This window comes from Rhinolophus hipposideros (assembly GCF_964194185.1).
Source record: "Rhinolophus hipposideros genome assembly, chromosome: 11".
Classification (NCBI taxonomy): Eukaryota; Metazoa; Chordata; class Mammalia; order Chiroptera; family Rhinolophidae; genus Rhinolophus; species Rhinolophus hipposideros.
Genome location: NC_138057.1, coordinates 38,308,780 through 38,321,334, shown reverse-complemented (window position 1 = coordinate 38,321,334; position 12,555 = coordinate 38,308,780). Strand labels below are relative to the sequence as shown.

General features: G+C 39.9%; 1 protein-coding gene across 2 annotated transcripts in view; it reads right to left on the bottom strand.

Moving 5' to 3' along the window:
- Positions 1-12,555, bottom strand: part of GDA (guanine deaminase) — an 80,883-nt gene that overhangs the window by 15,157 nt on the left and 53,171 nt on the right. For both annotated transcript variants that reach the window (XM_081067225.1, XM_081067224.1), the window contains exons 5-10: positions 10,447-10,552; positions 9,004-9,031; positions 7,737-7,844; positions 5,286-5,393; positions 3,574-3,671; positions 1,189-1,256 (exon numbers count right to left, since the gene is read on the bottom strand). In XM_081067225.1, coding sequence (XP_080923351.1) covers positions 1,189-1,256; positions 3,574-3,671; positions 5,286-5,393; positions 7,737-7,844; positions 9,004-9,031; positions 10,447-10,552 — 516 coding nt within the window. The remainder of the gene's footprint in view (positions 1-1,188; positions 1,257-3,573; positions 3,672-5,285; positions 5,394-7,736; positions 7,845-9,003; positions 9,032-10,446; positions 10,553-12,555) is intronic.

The following is a 12,555-nucleotide window of genomic DNA, read 5'->3' as shown; positions in this document are numbered from 1 at the left end:
TATTACTTTTAAGCTTTAAGTAATTGTTTTTGGTCATGGCTATACAACCCAAAGTCAAGAACTGGAAGTCATGTGATGCATTTAAATCACAGAGACCAAACTAGAATGTTTGGAAAGAATACCTATCTGATTTTTGCATGTCTGCTAAATTTTTCATTAATTGCCTAAAGCGTGTAATAAAAACTCTTGGCCATTTTTTCTTTTCCAATAATGCTTTACTGGGAAGGTGAAATAACTGGTTTTCAGCCTTAATACCTGTGTCCATATCCAGGTATTACACCTATTTTAAAGACATTAATAAATCTTTTTGTATTATTGTGTATCTTATCAATGAATTGCTCGGTATAAAAGTAACTGTGACTTGCAGAAAATGATGAAAACCATCAGTCAATATGCAAACATCCTGATACTCTTAAATATCAGGAAGACAAATGCATCATGAACCAAAAAAGAGTCCTTGTGACTCAACCATTTTTTGTTTTTTTAGTTCATTCACACAGGCTCACAGCGGATATGCCCAGACATTTGGGCCTGACGCACACTTTCCAAGTGAGTAGCATGGCACACACTCAGGAAAAAACAATTAAAATGTACTATGAAAAATGAGAAATTCATCAGCCACAAAGAACGTCCTTCAGCCTAGCAAATATCAGACTGCCCATGGGAATGGAATCTCATTTTGTTAAACGCTGCTTAAAAGCAGAGCAAGTTCTCAACATAACCCAGAGTTCGCAATGCCAGCATAGATGAAATTTGTGTTCACTACAGCAAGGTCAGATCATTTTCTTTTGAGACAGTATTTGTGATCACACAATTATTGAGAACTACAAAGATACAAATCCAAACTATTAAAGCCTAGCCAGGACAAAACAAAAGAGGGGGGAAAATCAAGGACGTTTTAAAAAGAATCTCTAAAACACTTTAGAAGGGCTTATCCGTTATAGTCTAGTCTGAACTGTAAATGTGAGTAAAAGCTTTCAGGAGGTTAGTGACATCAAAATGTCTTCCTTTGCATACATCTTCCGATGGCTTCCAAACCCACCATTTTATTAGCTCAAGATATTACTACCAGATAATAAAACCAAACATTTTTTTTTAACATAGCACTGGAATCTGAAAATTAGTCACATTAAAAGTTATGTACTTAATCAATCACTTTGCTACGGCTCCGAATGGCAAACTACTAACCTGTACCCAGTCCTATTTTCACCTCGTGTTTCAGGACTTCCAGCACATTAAGAAAGCCGCTGCAGAGCCTGTTGAGAGAGAAAATGGTCAGAACAAGGAGACCGAGTGGTTCCAACAAGAGAAGGACGCAGACAGTAATGATGAGAATGTCACTGACATGGTGTTTCCCTTCACATCGGCTCTTATGCTGCCACAAACACATCAGCCCAATCAGACCATCTGAGTCCTGCAGTAAAAAGGGATCATAAAGGAGTGTGAGTCCTTGGGCTAAGGTTAATCTTAGCAGGATACAAAGAAGCACAAGCAAGAAGAAGAAGCAGGGGGTCATGTGTAAGGAAAAATTAATGAAGAAATTAAATCTGGTAAAAGTCTTCCCAGTTTTTAATATATTTTTAACCAACCCATCCTTGTATGTTAGGAAGTAGAAATTATAAAGCATTGCCTTTCCACTCAATTTGGAACAATCTGTTACCTTGAATGACTAACAATGTGCAAGATCCAAAAAGGGGGGTATAACAGGAAAAGGGGGTGCGGACTGGTGAGTGAGGGCCTGAATTCAAACGCTGCCACTGAGGACAGCTGCCCCTGGGAGAGATGGTTCCTCAGCTGAATTCTAGACCTCGTGACCCTGAGCTTAACAGATGTGCCCCCTTTCTAAAGAAACAAAACTAAAGCAATCCTGAAAAGATGCAAAGATCCAAGAGGTCTGCTCAAAGATGCGCATACTATAATTTTCAAAGCCCCAACATACATGCAGTAAAGCTCTCCAAGTTGTTAAAGAAAGAGTAGCAATGACCATTTAAACAGAAATGTATCCATAAATAAACTGAACTTCAACCCTCAATGTGCAAAACTGGATCATGTTTTAATTTAGATGTTACAGAACTAATGGAAGGGATGTGAAGTCCTTCCCCTTCCTGGCCATTAGGCCATAATAAGGTCACTAAGCTGTACACAGGCAAGATCCCTGGTCATGTGTGACCAATCAGTGTGAAAAACTAGAAGCCTCTGGAACCTCTTAAAACACTCCAGAAACAAATCGCCGAGACTCTTGTGCCTTTCCCATACTGCCACTGACACATCACTTTCTCATTCACAAAGTCCCTGTACTCTAACTTCCAGGACTTCCACTTCTTTGCCTGGGGCTCTCTTCAGCTGCGACAGCCTGCTCTGCCCTTGTTTGGGGAAGGTCAGGAGCTCCAGGGAATCGATGCCTCTTCACCCCCACCCAGCAATCCTCCAATCACTGATGGGTGTTTGGATGTAACTACCCCAGCTCCCCACCCCTTGGGCAGGATGACGTTGAGGTCTGCTTCCTACACTGGCTCCCTGAATTTTCCAAAAGGATTAAATTCCAGGAGCCCAAAGTGGTACCTCGGCTAATGATGCATTGTTGACTTCCTTCCCTTCTCCGTCTCACCCCGTTTAAGGTGTTTCCTGAGATCACCTCCCAAATAAACTACTTGTGTGTCAATCCTTGTCTTATGATCTGTTTGTACAAGAACTCAAAACAAGAGAACACAAAGTAACCCTCAAAAAAACCCTAAAATCAAGCAAGCTAAATAAATCTGCTGGATGAATATGTGAACGATCCATCCCACCCTACTTCTAAGAGGTAGGAGCGCTACTCTGGATTGACCAGCACCAGAAATGAAAGCTCCTTTCTGTATCTAATCCTGGAGCATGGATCTTTAACCTAGCATCATGGAACATAAGGATTCCCGGAAATTAGATGCAGCATTTTTATAATTTTGGGTTTATTTCTGAAGAGACAAGCCATAACTTTCACCTGATTTACTTATGGATATATAACCATTCAAAACGTTAAGAACCAGTCATCAATAAAGCTTTGGCTTTCTGGTGAGCTACCAGAGGACAAGGTCCCTCCCACGTGAGCTGACTTCCTGTCAGATCCAGCAGTGTGACATATACCGTAGGGTGTTTTCTTCCCGTAGCACTGCACCATTTCTTCTAGTTTGCATGTTTCCAGTGTGTGTACAACACAGAGTAATGGGAAGTCAGCAGCCTCTCCTTGGAACGCCTGGCTGACATACGTGCCCTGTCAGTCCTTAGCTGTAAATTCTGAATGCTCTTGGTTTTGAACTCTTTCCATCGTTTTTCCAATTCCCTGTTTTGTGCAAACTCAGAAATTTTAAGAGATGTGGTTCTCTTCAAATGCATGCTATGCCAAAAATGTCCTGTGAAGTGCTCTCTTTCTCCCCACTACAGCACAGGTGCACCTCTGTCTATCTAGTCCCCATCCCAATCAAACATAACTAGAGAAGAGAGATATTGGAGGAATGATTGAGAAAACAAAGGTATTTGTTTTCTGCTAATTTGCAACCCAGACATTCATAATCTATCAATCAATTATTGCCGACTTACGATAAGTTAGAATTGGGACAATGCGAGATCGATGCTCCTCGGTCCCTGAATATGTCCAGTTCTTCTGCGGAAAGGTAGCAGCCATGTGCCATCACTGTCTGAAGAGAAGAGAGTCCTATATGGAGTTTACCACTTAAAAATGCTTATACTAGTCTTCACTCACAAGACTTTGTGGGTACAGAGAGAAGTTGTGACCTGTCTGTTAGCATCTTTACAAGAACATTTATGATTACACGTCTGTATAAATCACTCTGTACAAGTCACATCTCAAAAAGGCCTGTAAAAACATTAGATCACAAAAGTCTCAGCAAATTTGTGCATCTTACCTCTTTCTTGTTTTCATCTATAAAGTAAGGAGGGTTGGTACAGGTGATGTACAACACAGGATATCCATCCAGTTTGAACATATTATGATTCCTTCATCTCTACTTTAGAAAATAACCAAGTTACTCTCTTTTCTAAGTCTAGTGAGCAACTGGTGGGGCTGTACTCGTTCCTATTCTAATCCGAACTTTCTAGAAGTCAGCTTTCCTTTCTCAGGACACAGAAGCTATGGAAATGATCCTGGAAAGAGCTGTTCTTTATTTCTGCTCCTAGTTAGATATAGGAACCAATGCTCTTGGTACATATAACCAAACACACTTTAGTTATTTCATCACCTATATTTACATTTTCATAAAAATTAGGCAATGTAATATCTTATAAGCATACATTCAAAAGGTAAAACTGATCCAAGAAGGCAGGCTACTGCACACAACAGAGACTTCTCTTATTTTTCAGTCTTGGTAATATTTGTGGGTTTTCCTGAATAAGACTTTCAGAACTGTTTGTCCCTCCTTTCTCCCTTGGGGGGCATGGTTCAGTGGCCACAGAATTATTATTAAAATATAATTTTCCTTACCTCTGTGCAAATAAAATTAACATGCAAATTGAAGGTTAATTTATTAATCACATGGAAATACATGTAATAGAGGAAGAAGATGAAGGTTTACAAGATTTATGCAGAATATTAACCTTTCAAATTAATCATATTCACATCTCCATTCACATTGTCCCTAAGAATTTATTGGCTGCAGTTGTTCAATTCTCCATGCAGTTTGTACATTTCATTGAAGGCCAAGGAGTATATTTTTCTAATGAGGTCTCTCCTCATCACATTAATTTTAATTAACTGAATATTATTTAATTATAAAAATAACACACATTCATTTTTTAAAAAAGCAATCTTAGAGAGTTTAAAAATAAAAAGTGAAAAATCCTGCTGCTTTTTCCCTCAGGAAAAATCACTCATTCTTTGTAAATGTTGGATAAAATTCTGATTATGGATGTTCTATAATCTAAAAATCCCTCACGATAGCCATGTTTTAACTTTCATATATTGTTAACATTCCTATTCACATTCCTTATAGAATGGATCCTTAGAAATGATCTGCTAACTCAAAGGAAAGCACATTTACATTTTAATAAACACTTCAAAATGTCCTGGACCAAATGACTTTCACACTCACAATGAAGCTTTTAGATGTATTTACTGGGATGAAAACTTCAGGTGCATTTTTTTACTATGTACACACACACTCACCTGCACACTTGGAGCTTTACTCTAGTTTGGGAAATGCACCTCTCATAGAGGTCTGAAGATTCCTACTGAGATTTTCACATTTAGATATATGCCCTACTTCACACAAGTTATGTCATGATGTGCAATTTACCTTATTTGTCAGAAGATTGTTTTTATCATACACATCTGTATAGTGTTTATAACCAGGGTGTAAGTTTTTCACAGCTTCAATTTCATCAAGATTTTCACTTATGTGACTCTGCAAGAAAAGAAATAATATTTTCAAGTTTTTAATGTAAAATACCATTAGAAATTATACTTCCTACCCCCAAATGATATGGATGGTTTCTACTTGCCTGTGTGAGGCACCGCATAGAAAGACAATGAAGATTGTACATACATGTGTCTTATTTAAAACAATTCTGTATCATGTATATAACATATGTATGACAAAGAAACTATGAGTAGGTAATTACATAAACATGTAATATTTTACCCATGTAATGTTCTTTCAAAAAGTCTTTTCAAATTCCAAATTACAGCAAGAAGAAACAAAAATAAACCGTATTCCTTGAAGAGTTAAGAGTCTAGCTATTTATGGCCACCTACCTCCTTTGGTGTTGGATGTTTAAGAAAAGAGTTCAGCGGCCATCAAAAGAACAAATAGCATGGGTCACTCATAAGAAAATTGGAATTTGAACAAAGACAGCTGAATTTTAGCTCAAGTTCTGACCCTATTTAGGTGGCTTAGGGCAAGTTAGTTCTTTCCTTTGAGGCTCCATTTGCTTCTCTCTCAAATAAAAAGGTTGGACTATATGAGTGATTTTCCAAATTATTTTAACTTTGGAAATGTTATTCTGATAAAAATTCATAGAAATCTAGCAGGCAAAAGGCATAAATAAACAAGCTGCCTCTCAGAAGGAAGTAGAGTTGGGACTCTGGGACCTTGTCCCCATTCTGTCCCCCTTTTTGGCTTCCAGAATGGGTTCTTCTGCAGAAAACAGTTGGAAAATAACTGAGCAAGACAATCCTGCAGTCACCAAGAAAGAGCCCATAGGAATCCACATTCAAGCAAAACAAGTGATGCCTGGCCCCCACACCAATCTTTCTCCAGAGCACCATGAAAGGTGAGAGGGCATAAAGTGTTTTTGAGACACAACACTTTAAGTGTAACCAGTAACCATACCAATCCCTTGCCTAAAATAAAAATCATTTCAGACCAACTGGTGGTGAATATATATTATGGGAAGTAACTCATGAGCAAGTTACCACTTCCAAAAATGGCAACGCTGGTTCCCTCTGCCCATGAGGTAGAGTATGCATAAATAAAAGAAAAAAATAGCAATTTTCTAAAAACAGAGTGTTCCACCTACAGGATGAGCTCTATCCCTGGCCTTGAGGAAATCCTAGACCACTGAAGAAATGCATGGGCATCAGAAGAGAAGAAAGCAAAACCAGATGATTATGTCATTTTGATAAATTTGGGTAAATACACACATACACACATCCACAGCAAGGATTATGCTTGATTTTGTTGTGTGTTGATGAGCTTCAGGACACACTATCCCAAAATATGGCGTCTTGGCATATTAAATATATGCCACCTTAAGCTGAAGGAGTTTGAGAAAATGACAGAACCAGGAAGGTCACTCTAACATTACCCCTTCTTTCTCCCCTGAAACAGATCATAAAACCCACATGTGAGAGGTGCCCGCCCTAAGTCAGTTTAGTTTTCAGACCCAGACAGGGACCCTAAGAAGGCCGAGGAAAACTTTTTCCTCCCCTACAATTGTGTGGGATTGAATCAAAAATTTAAATATCAGAGACTGCAAAGAAAGAAAGAAAGAAAGTAAACAAAATGGGGAAAGATGAGATCAGTTAATGAGCCCTAAAAGATAAATCTTAAATACAAAAACAGCCTCCACCCTACAAATGATAAAGAATCAATGTGTTATCCTTCCCCTGATTTGCCCTTTGTTATAAGACAGTCAATACTTAAGAGGGAAGATCTTAGTGCAGTATGTAATGAAGCTTGGATGGGGGCAGGGGTGCCTCCAACTCTCAATTTTAATGTAGCTGGAAGCTTTAAAAAGTGTTTCATCCCTAAATTGCAACCGCATGATGACAAAGTAAGATATACCTTTTTTGTTCCTGATTTTAAATTAAGAAACTCGGAACAAAAGGGCTTTTAAATGCATTTTTTAAAGTGGAAATTAGGTTCTTATTGCTTTTCAAATAATAGGTGGTTCCTTCAAAAATGAAAGATTAGAAGGCTGAGCAAATAGCAAATAAAAGAGAAGTAGGAAAGAAACGCATTACATATATCTTACGGAGAAGAGGTAAACCAGTCTGTCATTGATCTTGCTTGGTTACTTATGCTGTCCTGATCTCTCCAAGCCTGATCAGAGACAATTGAAAGTAAAAAGAACTGTAGGTTTCTTACTGAAAAAACAAATGAACTGGATTTAGATGACATCTGTAAGAGCCTTCCGTGTCCCATGATGCTATACCACCAGGAGATCTCAGTAGAAGAATTGCAGATTAGGGTACTGTGAAGTCTTGCAGGTCTGGACAGTGGCAGAAACAGGAGAAAAACACCCACCTGTATGTGCAAATCATTGGTCTTCGCGATCTTTCCAAGTTCGCCCATCAAAGTCTCCGAGCAGGAAAGGGCAAAACGTGGTGTCACTATGGGCTTCACTCTAGAATACTGGAAATAATAAAAAAACAGTTGAAAAGGAAACTATGGGTATCATGAATGTACAGCATATCCCAAAGTGCATTTCATACAAGATGATTTTATGTCTTCATTTTTGGGGACAGTCCCCCTTTCAAAGACTGGGTAGAGTGCTGGGTTTCATGGAAACAGCTCACGGCTGAGGATAAAGGAGAGTATGTTCTGTAGCACCAAGTTCAGTGGAGGAAGATCTTATCCCAAATGATAGTCACTCCCTGCTGCACAACCACATGAAGGCTCAGACAAGTGACCTTTATGAAGAGAATTGAGAGGCAGAACAAGAAACTTTAAAGGAGAGTGCTGGGGAGACTACAAGTGTGGTGGTGGCCTATTCCACTTTCTAGATCTTGGGGAAGTATGTTGGCCATAAGAACTGTTTAGTTGAAGAATTTGCCCTGACATCATCCGAGGTGAAGGGCCAAGCAGGAAAGAAGAATTCATAAATGGATGGTGAGAATAAGGATCCAGAAAGTTCTACTTAGGTCTCCCAAGTTAGATTGAAAGAAATTCTGAGGTTTCCTATGGTTTCCGATCAGATCTCAAAAGACGGCAAGGGAAGGGTTTGGCTTGCCAATCTAAGAGATTGTACGATGGAGCCACAAAGCGGCCTGCTGGGGATGGGGGCAGGAAACAGCACCGCCTCCACAGGCTCACCCACCCCAGGGCTGGCTGAGTGCCTGCAGGCCATGTGACATGCACATATTTATGGACCAAAGCAGCCTGTGGCAAGGGCATCAGGGCTGGACAGCACCTGTGTGTCATACCAGATCAGGTTGTACAAGAGGCGGGAGCCAATATTAACGTAGCCAACAAACTGTGCCTCAATTTCCAATTGCCACCAATTGTCACAGCCATGGAGCCCTCCCCCAACTCCCCAGAAACCAGTCCTGTGAAATTAGAAGGTTCCAGAGGAGAGGAAGAGAAAACCACTGCGAAAGCAAAAAATGCCTGACCTCATTGAGCCGAGGTGATGGGTCCACTGTGAAAACAATTTAAGGGTCTAGGAAAATACTTCTGCGTACATGGAATAAGCCAAATGTACACAGATTAATCTCTGCCAAACACCTTAATACCAAACCCTACAACTAAGACAAAGGCAATCCAAAAACAAGTGGGCAATAAGTTTACTTACGTTCTTTTTGAGCATTTCTGACACAAATCTGAAATAAAGCAACAAATGGGAAGTTAGAAAATTTAGGCATTTTCAAATAAAAATTTTGAAAGGGTGAAAACATGATCCTTCCACGTCCTATTTTCCATGCAAACATTGCTAATACTGCACATGTTTCACCACCACTAATTAAAGATTAACAAGTAGTAATTACTCTGCTTTCTCATTTGCAGCCAGAAAGATGGAGTGCAAAATCACAGGGCAATGCGATGTTGTCATCTAACATCAGCTGGGCTATTCACGAGTGTTCCCACAGCACTCAAGCTTAAGCTCCATTTGGGGGAATATTGCAATATGTTATGCGCCTGAGTCCTGGTCTGTGCACCTGGAGGGATTTAGAAGCCATGGGGCTTTCTGCTCCTAATTTCCCTAAAGTGGAAGCTACTTGCTCACACAAGCCCATCACTTATTTCCAAAGGCAGAGTCCCACTAGGCCCGCATGGTGGAGTGAGGCAGAAGGAAGAGGCCAGTGGTAGCTGTGAAAGTGTTGGTGATTTTACCAATTCTACTTGTAAGGTTGGTGCGGTCTCTATGGCCTAGGAAATGGCTAATTCTGCTCTGGCTGGAAGTATGTGCTAGCTATAGCTTCCTGCCTTCTGGTATTTCTTTGTTTCAGAATCAAATGTAAATTAAGGTTTACTCTGACCACACACACAAATTCGTAGAAAAGTTGAGACGGTCACTGCTGAGGGGAAGGTGCATGATTCCTTCTGTCTGGGAGCACACAGCAGCCCCTAAGCCACCCTTTTCAGAGGACACACTTAAGGTGAAGGAGACCTGGGGACTAAAGAAAAGACGGACTTCTAAAATTTGCATCAGGATATGTTTGGTCTTGAGGAAGATTTAAATCTAAAGAAATTTCTTCTACATATATCTTTTGCATGTTGAGTTATATACAACACAATTCCTTGTCAACTCTTTAAGGCACCATGGAAAAGCCATTAAAGAAATGTAGGAAAAAAATACTTATAGGATCAGTAGAATACCCCAACGTAAGATAAAAAGTTTCAACCCAGGTTGTGCAAGAGTTAACTGTAATTTAATGAGCAGGCCACATATACTTAAAGCAAGTGCAATCTATAGATCTGGAGAAGCTCAGACCTATAATAAAGGAGAGGGTTAGGGTAAATCATTTACTTCAAGAAAGAGTCCACCATTTTACAAAGGGGTTTACCCTAGGACTCCTATAACAAGTTCCCAGAAGCTTTAAAAATATAATTTGATATACAAAAATAATATTGACATGCATTTTTTTTAGGATCAGATAAATTTCACAACGTTGGGCACACCCCCAAAGTGACATATGTGTTCATCTCACCTAGTTTAGAGATGAACCTCTCTCCATCTCCAAGTCCATCAGTGCAGCAGAGGGGCCGCCCACAAGACAAATCAAGACAAACATACCTCTCTGTCTCCTTGATTGATTCCTCAGTGGTTTCCTTGTATTCTGGAACAGTTTTATTCAAATCCATGCACACTTTGCCCACAAATGCCCGCTGCCCAAATTTATCTGTGAGGCAGACACAAAAAGAATCTAAAGTCATATTTCTTTCTCACACAGTACCTTTTCAAAACATATTTAAATAAAATCATTATGAAAACATAAATGAGCATGTGAAAGATCTTCCATCCTCTCACCACTTAAGAACAGTAACAATGAAACGCTGCTAAGTTCTCTAAGTACCGTGTTTCCCCGAAAATAAGACAGGGTCTTATATTAAGTTTTGCTCCAAAAGACGCATTAGGGTTTATGTTCAGGGAAAGTCATCCTGAAAAATCATGCTAGGGCTTATTTTCTGGTTATGTCTTATTTTCAGGGAAACACAGTAGTAAATATTCTTCCATCCATCATTTCAACCACTACCTCCCCCACCCTAACTCCTAGGCTGGCCAGGTAATATTTAGGTGTTTTTTACGTATTATTCAGATTTTCCCTTTGCTTATACAATTTGTCTATATTTTTACTCAAGTCATAACTATCCTTTTCGTCACATGGAAAGAGAGGGGACAGCCTGAGCCCCGGGGAAACACTCTATTAGACCTTGACATATCTACGCCTTGTTTCTTCTCTTTCTTTCTTCTCATCTTTTCCACAACTCATAATTTCCCTGTTGTCTCCTACTCTACCACTGTACCATGGATTGAGACCCTCTTGATATTCTTCCTCTGTTCTACAGAAGAAGTAGCATGGTCTAATGATAAGAAAATGGGCCCTGGAGTTCGACAAACTCGGTTGGATTGAACTCCTTATTGCTCTGATTACTTCTAGGATGGTGGATATTATTTGTTTAAGGTCAAAACCTGTATGTTCCCAGTGTTCTCTGCTATGTATGTGCAGGGTTACGAGAAATATATCCAGTAATGTATGTAAAGTGTCTGGCACATAAAGCTTAGAAGAGATACTTATTCTTAACTGAAGTAATATCAATATTATTTTTAACTGTAGCAATACCAGTATTATTATCTGTGAAGAATTTTATTTAATCCTACTATCACCTCAGCACTAAAGAAACCTTGTCTTCCTTAAAGGTGTTACAGGAATGCTATTACAGCTAGAAAGTTGAATCTACACTGGGCAACGTTAATTCTTTTTTTCCAATGTCTCTACTTGTGTCATAAGAATCTTTCAGGACTCTTTCTACCTCTCTCTTTCCCTGTAATTCATTTCAGTAATTGGCCATCAGATTATTCTTCTTTAAAACACCACCTTCATGACATACCTCATATGGCTCAAAGCATTGTGTGAGTTTTGGATGCATATTCAAATCTCTCCACAGTCTGCACCATCCCTTCTGCCTACCCTCCTCTCTCAACCCGCCATGCAATGCGTTCTGTCGTCTAGCTTCAGCTACTCGCTTCCCTGCTTCCTGAGTCTGCCATGGATATTCCTATCCCCATCCTCTGTCCATGTCATTTCCCCTGTCGGAAGGACATGTTCCTCTCTCTCCACTTTATCTTCCCTTCCAAGCCCAGTTTAAAGATCCCTTCCATGAAGTCTTCCCAGATGATCCAGCTCTGGGTCCTCACTGTCTCCTCCAAAAACGACAACGGTCATCGTCAGTGTCACCCTTCAGGCCCATTGGCATAAACTACCTTTGTCAGTCAGTGTACGTCAGCACATCAGCCAGCAGCATTTACTCAGCACCTGCTCTGCGCTCGGCACTCTGTTGGGTACAAGTTTTAGAACCATCAACCTCAATCAAGACCTAGTGCTGCTTACCAGCTGTGGGACTGAGGCACGTTATGTAACCTCTCTGAGCATCACTTTATCCATCTGGAACACAAAGACGTTAATAACTCCCTCAGAAGGCAGTTTGCAGCTGAGCTGAGCTAGTCCATCTAGAGTGCTCTGCACAACATCAGACATCTTAGAAAAAGCACTACAGCTGTTCCTAACATTAGTAATCAATGTGTGTAGTTATCAATCAATTAGTCCTGTCTGGATCCTCAAGGGTAGAGGCATGTTCTTTTTCATTGTGTTCCCAGCATATAGCTCCGTGCCCTGAGTCTAAT